The sequence below is a fragment of the Chaetodon auriga genome, chromosome 9 (assembly GCF_051107435.1).
Source record: "Chaetodon auriga isolate fChaAug3 chromosome 9, fChaAug3.hap1, whole genome shotgun sequence".
Lineage (NCBI taxonomy): Eukaryota > Metazoa > Chordata > Actinopteri > Chaetodontiformes > Chaetodontidae > Chaetodon > Chaetodon auriga.
In genome coordinates this window covers 8,694,331-8,708,214 of record NC_135082.1, presented here as the reverse complement: position 1 = coordinate 8,708,214, position 13,884 = coordinate 8,694,331, and the positions used below count along the sequence as shown (strand labels likewise).

Here is a 13,884-nt window from a genome sequence, read left to right as displayed (position 1 = left end):
TGTTACATTGTGTGGTAATCACATTTGATATGGGCCCTTTGATCTTGATTGAATTAAATTGTCTGTATCTTTGTTTTTCAATTTAGCTGTATGTTTGATCAAACCTCGTGACCTCATTCTACCTTAAAAGCTGTCTGCAGCTGCCAGTGGTCATTTGCCAGTGTTCATGCTACGTTATGGGTCAGATGAACTCTTGCCTCGTGTCTCACCTGGATCTTGTGCCTGTTACAGCTTTGGCCACAGCATGCAAACCTGCTGCTTCCACCAGCAAAGGAGCTTCAAATTCTACAGTCAGTCCACTGAAAAGGTCCGCCTCTGCAAGACTTGTTCGTGGAACTTCAAGTGGACCTGGTAAGAGTTTTTTCTTTTCTTTGTGATTTCAATACAGCTGATGTTTATCATAATTACATTACATCCATTTAGTTTATTATGTGTATTACCTGTGTTGTAACCAAATGTTTAAAGGACTTGACTTGTGGGCTTGGTTTCAGATGATATTGAGGTTGTTATGCTTTTGTTGTTGTTGTTGTCGTTTAAACCTATATTTTTTTGGTAATGCACTGACCCAACTTAAATCATGTTTAGCTTTCATAATGGAGAATTGATAAATTATGATCATGTTGTGCTTGTATCAGCTACAAAGCCTTATCTGTGATTGATGTTCAAGTCTAGCATCTATTTAGAAGATTGCTAACTGTAAATACTTTATATATATATCTATATAGACATAGATATAGCTGAAACTACTGATGATTTTAATGCTGCTTACTGCTTTAAGGATGGAATTCGTGGCACTTTAATATAGCAGATGGGGTTTGTGCTAATTTTGATTTGTGGTGTTTGTCAGCGGCCACTCTTTTTTTTTCCAGACTCTTTCATATTTGTTTCCAGTAAACAAAATCACAATTAAGCTGTCCTGTGTACTCTCTATTGTACTGACCGCTGTTCCTCTCTGCTGCTCACACACACACACACACACACACACACACACACACAATGCTTGGTGCACATTTTTGGGCTCTTCATGTGTCTTCCTGTCTTTTACAGTGTGGTTAAAGTCTGGTCGAGCTTACTGTTTTGCAGAAACTTCATGGAAGTCATAAGAAACATTTCTGTATATGTGCCACCTAGACATGTGTTACCTAGATGCTAATTTCCAACTTCAGTCCTTTGGCAAGATGTTTTGAAACCTATAAATAGAATGTACATAATGAAGAGATGTCAAGATGGCAAAAAAAAATATTCTCATGATTGAACATAAGCCACGCAGGGCGACAAGAAACAGAAAAAAACATTAGTACTATAACACAGCAAAAAATTCATTACACTCAGTCAGCATATTGTTCAGGGTCTTGGAGTAAGAGGCAGCTCACAGAGGTAGCTGAAGACATGTTTTCACAGAGAGCTGTGCCCGCCATGCTGTCTACAGCTCAGCTCATCAGACAAAACCATGCCGTGACAAGTCTGTCATCTCTTGCCATCCCACTGCTGGTGACACACAGAACGAGGGTAACTGAGAGGAAGAGTGGGGGGCTGGATTAAAATCCCATTGGTTGCAGATATGCCGTTTGCTCCTCCCTCTCCTTTCTCTCCCACCCCACCCCCTGCATCCCACTCTGCTACAGCTCCGCCATCATCCAGCTTGGAGATGCTGCTATGCTCTGCTATGAGAGACTGATGTGTTTGGTGAATAGCTGAAGCCCGGCTTTACCAAGAGGATTAAGGGATTTTTCCTTTTTTTTTTTTTTTTTTTTCCTGCCCCTATCACATCTATTAGGCTGTGCCACAAACTGCTGGCCAACCTTTAGCCTTCTCTATCTTCCAGCCTTCACAGCTGGGAATTAGATTTTGAGTCGGGAGACCTGCCATGCTGAACTGGGTGCCCTCACTTTTTTCAAGGCTGTCCCTGTGGTGTAACTCTTACTACTGTTTTTTATTGCTTTATTTATTTTTGTGCCTGTCAGTGCTGCTCTCACCTGAAGTATGATACACTGAGGCACACCATGGCGTGTGGTTCATAGATACAATCAGGCTTCTGCATTTGGACACTTTTTTAAAAAAAATAATTGTAACAATTGTGGGTTTCTTGCTCTGTTTTTGAGAGATGTTATGGTCTCCGAAGCTCTCCCTGTCCAACATCCACGTGCGTCTGACAGCCAAGGGTTTACTCCGAAACATTCAGCTGCTGTCAGGATGCAGGAAGAACACAGTGGTTTTCCAAGCAGGTCTGTCACTGTTATTTCACTGTTAAATATTTCTGCTGACATTGTTCTTGTTTTGGGTGTCTGTACCATATTATTGAAGACAGACCTAGCAGCATTTGCCTCACAAGCAAACCTGTGCACTTAGCTGTTTTTGGAATCTATTTTTAGTATGGCTGTTTACTCACCGTCAAAGCAGGAGGTTCATCTTTCATTTACCTACCTTGGAGACCAGAACGTGTGACCCTGGGCAGACATATTTTAGAAAACGAATGTTGAATTCAGGAAAAATGTGACTTAAACAAACATCTGAATTGTCTCATTTAAAGCCATAGTGGTATTTCAGAAAGACTTGTATTATTTTTGAAGCCACCTTTTAATGACTGTGTGTCGACATGCGTGTCATCTCTCTCTCTCTTACTCCCTGGGACACCCAGGACTCCTGTTTCACCCTGAGATGTACCAAGGTTATTTTGGTTCTTGGTCTCTAGGTTGAACCACGAGAGCCTTGTTGTGATTGTTGAACTGGACTGTGGGAACACAGTAGCTGCCTGTCCTTCCCACATTTAAAGCATTCTCCTACCAAATACCAAATATGGTAACTTAGTTTGCAGTCATGAAGGATTTCAGTAAGTCAACACAGGAAAACATTATTCATTTACTTCAAAACAGATCATTTAGTATGTACATGGAGTCCCATGCAAACGTTTTCTTATGTATTTTAGACAAGCGACCAATGAATATTTCACTGAGAATTATTGTCTGGTATTGTTCCAGCCAAGCCCTATAACAAGTGCCTGATTGTGAAGGGTCTCATCACCCATCATGCTTTGTGCTCTGTTGTGACATCTCCATCTAGCAGCAGAGCACTATGCTGTGGAGTCACTAAGTCACTCAGTATTTGTATTAAGTGTACTGGTTGAATTGGTATAAAATGATTCTTTGAGCCCAGGAGGAAGTATGAAATAAAGAGGGCAACATGTGTCATCAACTCTGTTCAGACACTTTGATGGAAATAGCTGCAGGTCCTCTGTTGCTATGAAACAAACAGAGAAACAGCCTGTACAGATTTGTGCGTTGATGGAAAGCAAGAGCCACATTGCAGTTAAAAATCTGAAATTGATAAAGCCAGGGATTATACAAACTCATAGACTACATGTTTGCTAATGTGTGAATATATATTTCCTGTTTAGCGAGTACATATGAAAATGACACTGGGTAGCCCTCAGAAGAAGAAGTCTAAATGAAGTACAGGTTTCTCTTTTATAGTGTGAGTGACTGACTGATTTTCTCAGAGGTCTGCAACCTGGCCACCTCTTTAGACCATTTTGAATTATTTAAAAAGGTGAGAGCATGAATTTTTTAAATTCAGCACAAAGCTGCTGTTGCATAATGTCCACTCCTGACCTTGGAAAAAAGCACAGGATTGTAACTGTGGGAAAAATAAAAATATAGGAACATTTCTTCTCAGCTTCTCTTTATATGGACATGTTGAAAGCCGCATCAGCGAACATGGCTTTTATTTTTGAGTATTGTCCCAGAGGACAAACTAAAAACAAACGGCAGTAACTGCATACTGTTTCACAACATACAGAGGGAAAAGAGATTCACTTGACACTTACAACAACAACTACTTAATTTTTACAAACATGCTGGTTACAGCATCACAAAGACAAACTTAAAATTTCCTCAATGTAACGTCAACCATCTGCGTCACTGTCTGCAGTAGCTTGGCAGCAGCTCGAGTCCGTCGTGGAGCCTGACTTCATTTTGTTCACAGGCATGTTTGTGCTTCATGTTGGCCGTGATATAAGTCGAGATGGTGTCCAGTGTCCCCTTTGCACAACCAGCAGAGGGCATCCTAATTTAAAGAAATCCTTTCAGATGTACCAAAATGCAGCATCATCAAAAAGATTGAAAGCTGAGCAGCACAGCTCAACTCCTTGTTTGGGTCTTTGTCAGAAAAATATTTTCTGCTTTGACATTTCTCAAGCTGCCCACATGTGCATGATGCAAAGATTAAAGGATGCAGTCAAGACGTTGAAATGGAAATCGGGATTTGAATGAGCTGTGTTTCCTACCTCAGTTGTTCTGCTGTACAAGCTTGAGGAAATATATGTAAAATTGTTCAGCCTCCTCCAGGTTCAGTATAATGTTAATATTTTGTTTGTCTTAAAGGCTGTGCCCGTCTTTCATGTTGAACTGTTTACTTTAGCTGTGAAACTGAGGTGAGCTGCACATCCGGATACAGAGCTGTGTAAACTCAAGTTGGTCTGTGGTACGAATGCAGTGTATAATTATTCAAATGAGATTGTTCTGGCTTTTTATTATCCTGTTTTCTTCTTTTTGTTAAGGTTTTCATGTTACTGCCTTGACTCCACAGTTTGGTCTTTGAGTCTGTTCTCGCTCAGTTCATTGCAGAAGCGTTCCCTCCATCGGCCTGGCAGCCCAGAGTGTTATTCTCTTTACAGTATTATATTGCCCCCATCAGGCCAAGGGTCCAGAGAGCTGTCCACTCTACAGCTCCAGGATCAGCTGTCTACAGCAGGCAGGGAAGACCCCTCCTCTTGTTAGATTGAGTAGCCTCTCTTCCTTGCCAATAGAAACTACAGGGTCTTGCTTTGCTCAGAAAGGTCTATACCCCCCAGTTACATGCTGGGATGATCTGATGTTCTAAAATGATACCCTGCATAGTGCATCTAAATTTAACATGGATATGCTTCAGGTTTTGTGGTTCGTAAAGGACATGATATAAACACTTCACGGGCAGGGCTTGTGCCTACATAGTATTAAAGCCGGAGTTGGTATTTGTTTGGTATTCTTTATTGGCTCTAACAGCAGTGAGTATGCCCTCAGGGCACTGGGTGCACAGTATACTCCACTCCATTCCTGATACGTCTCAGGCTGTGTTGCATAACGCTCACTGCACTCTCCTCATAGACAAACTGTGCTTTCAGAGAAACAGGTGTCTCATATCAATGATAACTCTTTTCCTTCTTCTCCATTCTGTGTGGTGTTCCTCTATTCTGATGTCTCAGTGTTGTAGCAGTATAAACATAGTGTTCTTCATAATAGCTGGGTGATGTATTTATGAAGCTGTAAATCAGAACTACGGTAACACAGCCTCGCTAAACTATGTCTTTGTCCTTGGTGACAAGTGCCTGCAGAGCACTAGATTGAATTAGGATATGGAAAGCTAATTGGATTCAGAGAATCCATTTTTACATCTGGGCTGTCAGAGAAGCAGCACTGGGACCTATCAGACCGACTGATTGGACAGAACAGTACTGTGCTGCAGAAATATCCAGGGCTTTGACACTGGAGCTTGCTGCATGTGACCCTGACAGGAGCATACAGGGTGGGTGGTACTGCTTTCAGACCAGCTGCAGCGACTATGGAGGGGGGTATGATGATGATCAATGTTGTCACAACACTCAACACATGTTCTTTCACAGTGGACAAGAACAAACCCAAGGCCGGTTCCCGCCATCAACCCCCTCAGCAGCAAGCATCCCAACCAAGCCAGAGTAATGGCCCTCCGGATGTGGTACCAGCGAGTGTCGTCGAGGGTGGGAGACAGGACCAGAGCATCCGACAGCTCAGAGGACTCCTGGCAGCTAATAACTGCAGGTTTGAGGCAGTCGCCATCGTCTTGCAGCAAACCTTGGCTGAGGTATGAAAATTGTATTTGTTAGGAACATAAGTTTTCTTAAATGTTGTATTTGAACAAGGACTCTTTAAATTATTTTAATGAGAGGAAATAATGAAGTGTGTCGCACAATTCCTGCAGTTGACCTTTTATTCAGAGAAAAATATACAGAGCTCTTCAAACAACAAAGACCTGTTGCATATTATAACAATGATATGTAGGTGCTGTCAATAGTCCTGATTTTTCTAGAGAACACTGCCCTCATTGAATTTGTGGTTCTTGGTGTTCAGTCGTTAATGTGGAAAGAATCAGAGTATCCCTCACAAATATCGTGTTATCACTTGGTTGCCCAGTGCAAAGAATATCCGTCGGAATAATGGCAATACTTTCATTAGCTTTACACATTATCTGCATGTCGGACAGATCTATGAGGAATTACAATATCTATCCATCCAGTGGAAACCATGGCTGCAATAACATTCAAAAAGTTGCACCAAAATCAGAAGAGCTTTGCATTTGCATCAAACGATAGGCAAGAGGGTTCTTAGTCTTTGCTTTAACATAGACCTTATTAAAAACACTAACTCTGAATTATCTTATGATTGATCACCTTATATGATAACTACACGTGTTGCAACATGAAATCCTGGTGTTGATACAGGGCAAACCAAATGCCATTTCTATTTACAGCAGCAGCATGGGGAGTGATTGGAAGGGTATGAGAGGCTGCACACACAAGATACACTTGGAAGCTGTCCAACACAAAACAGACCTGTTGTTGTCTCCCACTGAACAACTGAAACGATCCTGGATCAAAGAGAAATTCTGCTCCATCTCAGAATCCATTTTCTTTGTAGCAATCTTTCAGTTGTACCTTTCATACATTCATAGGTTATACAGGCAGGCATGGCCCTGAGAGTCTTTAAAATATGGATGTTTAGGCTTGCTCTTTGTTTTGGATCTGTTTTAATAGTGGTGCCATGTGATTGGCTTCCAGGAACTAGATGGCCCAAGGGATTATTCTTCCCACAGCACAGTACAAACAGGCTTATCCTATCAGCTACCCTCCACCCGACCCCAACCATCGTACTCCCTCATTTAGTTGTTGCCAAAGCAAAATTATGATGTGGTGCTTGGAGTCTATTAAGTCTGTTTACACCGGAAAAACCAACAGTCTAATAACAGTAAATTCTAAAATTAAATTGACGTAATGCAGTTAAGAAAGATTTATATCTGTGTTTTCCTGTAAACCCAGAGGAAAAAAATCAGATACTCTGTTTGAGTACATAAAATGTCACAAGCTATTTCAGTCCTCTGGTGTCCTTGTCAAATATTTTCACACTGTATGTGTTGATTGAGTGAAACAACTGGAATGTGCCATCTAAATATAAACGGATTTAAGATACAAGATGATATTTAGTGGTGCCCATTAAATTGTATGACCCTGTCTTTACTTCAGAGGATTACACCACTCAGACCTTTCACTCATCCAGGTTTCGTAAGTGCTGTCCTTACTGTGTCAGTGTGGAAATGTCTGGTCAAGATGCTTTCTCTTCCTCTTTGAATTTAAAATGTTGTAGTCAATTTTCGTGAATACATGTTTTGAAGTCACAGAAAACACAATTTTATGTGTATGTGACAAATACTGAATCTAGTAGTTCAGTACTGTTGATTCAAAACTGCTGTCTGATTTACAGAAGACAGAGTTATGTGAGATCTGATCTTGTCCCCCACTCTTCATTATCTCCTGGCTAACAATGCCTGTTGCAGTCATCACTGATGTCAAACGTCAGCAACACATTGAGATAGTTGAGGCAGTAATTGTAGAAACGCTTGATAAGTGTTTCCAAAAATATCATCAGTTTAGTACATTTCCCCTGCCAAGCCCCCTGTTATTGTCAGTATATGACAAGCTATTGAGTTTTTTTGTTCCTTCCTTACTTTGTGTTTGTAAATAGATTTTATGTCATTGTCAGAAGAGGTTGATGTCTGACATTTATGCTATGTCTCTGACAGATCAGCACAGGGAGCTGCAGCCAGATCCATTAAATGCACATTAAATGTAAAAATAACCTGCATGAGCAGCAAGCCTTTACTGCAGATGTAGTGGACTTGCAATGCACCAAGATGAAGAACACCATATTAGTGACGGTATCTCAAACCCCGCTGTAGCTGTGGTGCTTCTGGCTTAGTGAATCGGTCCATCACATGTAAATTAGCAGTGTTTTCTGGTGGGGGATCTTACACTGAGTGGGTGCGTTCTGAATGTCAGTAAGCATTAAGTCATCCTGGTGAAGTTTGTTGCTGCAAAGTGGAAAAAGGTGGTTGGTAACTCCATCAATTCTGGAGTTCTTTAAAATGCTTCAATGTGCTTCTGTATGTATTAACAAGTACAACAGGGATGAGTAAGAGGGCGTGCTTCACCATTTACGTTCTCCAAGTGTGTGGAAGTATGAAATTCCTTCATTCTGATGTCACTATATCTGAAGTTGTGTGAGGAGATTGTACTCAAGGAGAAACTTAACTTCGAACATGAAACGTGCGGACAAGAAACTCAGGGATGTTCATTGACGAGAGAACTGTTTCAGAAAATTAATCCACTGCTTCTCTCAGTCATAACACAGAAAGCCACTCATGCATTCATTTCCTTCGGCCTAGATTACAGCAAGTCCCTTTACTGCCGCCTCACTCCAGAGTTTGACACCAGACAGATCCCTTGTGGGAGTGTTCTGGATACTTGCAGCAGTAACAGAGTTCATATCGGTCCAATTTTAGCCTCGGTGAGCTTCAGTGAACTCTGTTGTTTCTTAATCTCTGCTGTCAGTTGCACTGCCCCGAAATGAAAGAGGTGAAAAAATCTAGGTATTCTGATTAAGCAGTCAAGTGTCTAAGTTATTTTGGCATTTACTTATCCTGTTTAGGAGCCATCTTGGGAACACATTTGCCTGTTGTAACTTGAGTGCACATTCCAGGCATCAGAAAGCCAGTAGTAAGTAAGTAAGTAACTTACTTTTGAGAACAGTGTGCAGAGTATTGACTGTTGGACACATGCAGTCATACAAAACAAAGCTGGGCTGTCAGATGATTGCCCATGTAACGTGACAGCTGGTATTTAAGGCACAGTATGTGATCTCTTGTCACTGAGGTCTGACTCATCCCTCTGTTTGGGTGGCAGGATTGTGAAACTGATTACATCAACAAATATTAAAAACACAACATGTTTGTTCCTCTGATACAAAGGCAGCTCTTGGCCTCAGTGACTCAGCTGTATCTGCAGCATGTCCTGCTTCTTTTCGCCACTACTACATCCCTGATTCAAAAAAGTTGGGAAAGCAAAATGAAATTCGAAAACTGTCTACTAACAACTGTTTCACCAAGTGTTCCCAGTGACCAAGAATAGGAGACGGGTCTTTACCATCAGAGTGTGAGAATGTCCCAGCTGTTGACTTGATGATATGGTTACGAACAGCAGCCAAAAACCAAGCAAAGGACTGATTACTTTATCTCATTTGTTTGGATAGAGTGCATCAGCCCTGGCCCTGGTTTGACATACCTTTTCTCAAAGAGAAAATGCTGTGACATGAGTTTAGTTTCAGTGCAGGATTGCAAGCACATTCCCAAATAACCAGAAAAATGATTCACAATCTCACCTTGCTTTGCGAAATTCAGTCCTCCCAGGAAATTGTAACTTGATCGGAAGCAAGTAGTCATTGATCTTAGTCTACCATCAAGTGTTATTCTACACCTGACATAGTATCATATTGATATACACTGGGGACATGTCTCTTCTTTGCACCCGGCTAGATGTGTCTTGGTTACATTGGCTTTACCAAGTAAGAATCTAGATAAAATGACACAAATGTGCACAGCCAAACATAGACGTCTGTAATTAGAATAAAAGTATCTTGACAAAATTGAGGTTTTATTCAAGAAAATCTTTGTGCACAGGGCAGCATGGTGGCCGTTACTTTGCTCAGTACCGAATGATTTCTGATTAAACATTAAACAAATGCCTGTGATTAATCAGTGTATGTTTCCATGGAGAGCATTTACTACACAATGCTTCTTCAGTGACCGTTACCGGTTCAGATGTGCTGTTTCTAATGTACTCTGAGGTATAATTACCAAGGACATTTGGTCATAAGTCAACAAGTGACATATCATTTTTTACTTCTATATGTTAACTGTAAAGACCCGTGCTCACACAGAAGCTGGCAATGTGATCTGTCTCAGCATGATATCATCATGTAATGGAGAGATTGATGAAGCCTGTAGCCATGCAGCAGGTTTTAAGGTAATGGTGCAGAGGGGTGAGGGGATGATTTAATGTACAATAGCTTTGGATGAGAGGTGGGGGATGGTGGTAATGAAGCCTCTCAATGTATCCCCAGGGAAGGTCACTGCACAGCATCACGTCCTGCTCCATCAGCCTGATGTCAGGCAGCTCTGTACAATTTATCTGTTTGCTCCATTCTGACCGCCTTCAGTGCTGTCTTAAAGTGACCTCCCCTCCCTGGTGAGGAGGCTGCTCTTGCTCAATGTAGCCTGCCCCTTTTGTTTTTTTTTTTAGGTGTAATACGGTAATGCACTCTGCAGTCACTCACCACAGCCAGTGAAGCGGCTTTTTCAGTCCTGCCTCAGATGTAGTCAGAGCAGTCTGGGAGGAGGTGCGCAGAGGTGGTGCGTCCACCTGGACCACTGTTTGTCCTGGAGTACTGGGTCTCCATAGCCTGGGGGGGGACTCTGGCACCCAAGCCTCAGGCTGAGGCTGGATCATGGGCTGTTCTGGCAGCAGAGCGTGCCTTAGTGCTCCCTGCACTGCAGAGAGGGTAACTGGCTTCTACATTGTTCTGGTCTGCAGTGAGGAATAGATGCAGATCTGGGGTACAGCAGGACAGAGTGGACTCTATTTGTTTTTGTAAACTGATCAGTGAAGTGACGTTTGGCTTCTCTTACTTGGTTATTTTGTCTCAATAATTGAATTATTCAGGCTGTGTGATGTACTGTTTTGCGCGTCAGGTTGTTCATGTGAGTCAGCGTAGTTAGAGAAAGGTGGTAAATCAGAGAGAAACAGTTTTGGGATCATCTATGCGTCAGTTGGAAGTCTGGAGGAGCACTGCAGCTACAGCACTGCCCCCTCTCCTCTGCAAAACACAGTCAGAAAGGGAGAAGTAAAGGAGTTAGGCTGACAGAAGGCATGTGCTAAGGCTGAAAACATGAGTTGAAAGCCAAGTTTTCCTTGATCCCCCCTCCCCTATGCCGACAGCTTTTTTTTTTCTTTTTTTTTTAACTTTGTTAGCTGTTGAGCTGTTAATGTATTTATGTTTGGTCGTCAAAAACAATGTGCTGGAAGGAAAAACCCCAGATGGTTATGTGTCAGGGTGTTGCCCTGACAGAACTCCTTCCAGTGAATAACCCTTCAAATTCATAATGCTGGCATTGCTCATTTGTGATCTTGTGATGTAAGCTGGTTGCTGTGTCAAATCAAATACTCAATCTTCACATGAGCATGTGCATGACTGTTTACTTTTTTTTTCCTCTCTCTGTCTGTCTGTCTCTCTCTCTGCAGCGTGATGAAGCCACAAGGCAGTGCAGGGATCTGTCCCAGGAGCTAGTCAACCTTCGAGGAGAGCTGGGTAAGTTAGTCACCTTGGTCACACACCAGCTGTGTTTAAAGTTGTTATCAGTAAGTACACATTCCTGGTACACACTGTGATGGGTTTTTGGCCTGTTGATTGTCTAGTTCGGATGATAACCCAGGAAATGTGGATCATGTTGGGATCGTTAATGAGGGCGATAGGGTTTTTCCTTTTTAAATTTTTTTGAAGTTGTTTACTTGATTCACGTATGTTGTTGCTGGGATCTAATGCAGTTATTGATCTGAGTCACTGGTGCCTTATGACGTTTATAGCTGATGTTATTATACGTTGATGAACTGATTCACCCCTTACGACGCATAAATTCCTCTGGACTGACAGTCATGCAGTTCAGTTTATTTGATAAACAATGTAATCTTTATTTAATGATAATGAAATAGTTCGATGCTGTGCCTGAAGTGGTTTGAGCTATTGGGATTTGCTTTCCTTATTAGATGGAACTGGTCATGAATTTGATATTACTGTTTCTGTATGCATGAGAGGTCTGACTCTGGTTTGCTTTTGCCCACCACACAGATAGCCCCTGTGGTTCTTCTCCTCTTGTTTAACTGCTTTGTTTGCTGCTGAAAATCAGATACCTATTTGTTGAGGCATGCATGGGTTTGAGCATTGCCGTGTAGAGTGGTGTCAGCTCTTTCCCCGGGGAGTGGCAGGTTGACCTCTGACCCCACACAAGGGAAGGGCTCCCAGTGGTGGAATGCCACACCACCTGAGGCCTTGTCAAGGTTTTGGCACAATGGCCCATGTTTAATGTCCAGCCTAAGTGCTGTCACACCAAGTAGCCTTACACATACCAGCATGTGCACTCTCAAACACACGTTCACACACGCTCACACACACACACACACACACACACACACACACTCACACTCAAACACACGTCACGTCAGCTTTCGCCTCTCTTTAAAGGCAGCAGTAATGTTGTGGCTCCGACCCTCCCTCACAGCCTCGGGACTTCCACATGACTGCTCTTATATGCTGAGCGCTGGTGTGTCTGTACTTTAACACATTCTTCACATCAGGCAGGACGTGAGACCTACACTGATCTCAGATGGAGCTTTTGGAATATATTGTGTAGAAGATGTTTGGAAGTCCAGAGGTATTCGTCTGTTTTTAGTCTATTTCTCTCTCAGACTGTGTCCCTGCCTGCTTCCACACTGATCTCACCCCTCAGACAGCAATAAATTACGGTCTTGGGCCTCAGCCAAAATTGTGATCCAACCACACCCCCTTTGTTATCATTCCTCACACGCAAAATTCCATCTTAGAGGGATCTGCATTTTTCAGCATCTGCATTATCTGTAACACTTTCAAACCACAACAGCCGGCTGACTGAGGGCCAAAATACAGCTAACTTTAGCTTTCCTTGGCCCTCCTCCCACATATGAGCCATGAGGTGTTTTTTTGTGAGGTGGATTTAGACTAGAAAGGCTCATATGACCAGATCTCTGTTACACATGGTTGTGGAGTGCTGGCCTCCATTTGTTGAGCTGTGCATGCCAAAGCCTGATAGATAGTCCCTATGTTAGCTTGGCCTCTGTTCTTGGCTCTGCTGTCGTTATTCTACTCTTGGTTAGGTGAAACTTCCTGCTCATGCACTGCAGTGCTCCTTCATAATATAGCTCAGTGTCTGCAAACACACAAACTCTGGGACTTCATTTACATCCAGACCACAATGGCTCTTCACATTGTGATAAGATGGAGACACGCAGCATGAGGTCCTTGTGATTAAAAGGGGTAACCTTCATATGTGCAAAAGATGCTAAAAAGAGCCTTTTATGACACCTTTTTGGTATCCATGATAGCATTACTCTGTGGTCAATAAGTCTGTGGTTTAGAGTAGGCTATACATGTATTTGTAGGATGACTTTTATTAGAGAATAATACATATACCTTTACTGTGTCCTGGTGGTTTGTGGGGGCAACAAACAGGAAAATGTAGCATGTAGCATAGAAGGGCAACATCTGGGTTGAGTGTTATTTTATGCCCACTGTTGAAGTTATGCTTAGTTTCAAGTTCTGAATAGTTGTGGTTTATTGTCGTATCATGTATTTGAAGGAACACCTGCTAACACTGGCAGACGTTCTTTCTAACTGTGCACCATCAGAGTGACTTTACTAGTGAGATGAGCTTCATATGAGCTGCTGAGTATCTGCTGTGTGTGTGTGCGTGTGTGTGCACAAGCACAAGACATGTCATTGGGTTGGTCACTGTCACCCACTCCAGAGCAGATATAAACACTTGGTGTTGGAAACAGTTGGGAAATCAAGATGCTGGTTTACAGAACAAAAACAAAATCCACCAATTGCTCAACTTAAAAAAGCAAATTACCAGCTGTGGGAGGAAGGAGAGAACAGCTTGACTTGAGAAATCTGT

General features: G+C 42.2%; 1 protein-coding gene across 6 annotated transcripts in view; it reads left to right on the top strand.

Annotated features, from left to right (window-relative positions):
- The window catches only part of mtus1a (microtubule associated tumor suppressor 1a), a 29,221-nt gene that overhangs the window by 9,897 nt on the left and 5,440 nt on the right, over positions 1-13,884 (top strand). For 4 of the 6 annotated variants that reach the window (XM_076738887.1, XM_076738886.1, XM_076738888.1 and 1 more), the window contains 3 exons: positions 232-351; positions 5,657-5,874; positions 11,420-11,486. In XM_076738887.1, coding sequence (XP_076595002.1) covers positions 232-351; positions 5,657-5,874; positions 11,420-11,486 — 405 coding nt within the window. Of the gene's footprint in view, positions 1-231; positions 352-1,618; positions 2,226-5,656; positions 5,875-10,478; positions 10,680-11,419; positions 11,487-13,884 lie in introns of those variants that run through there. The other 2 variants (XM_076738890.1, XM_076738891.1) reach the window with 2 other exon arrangements.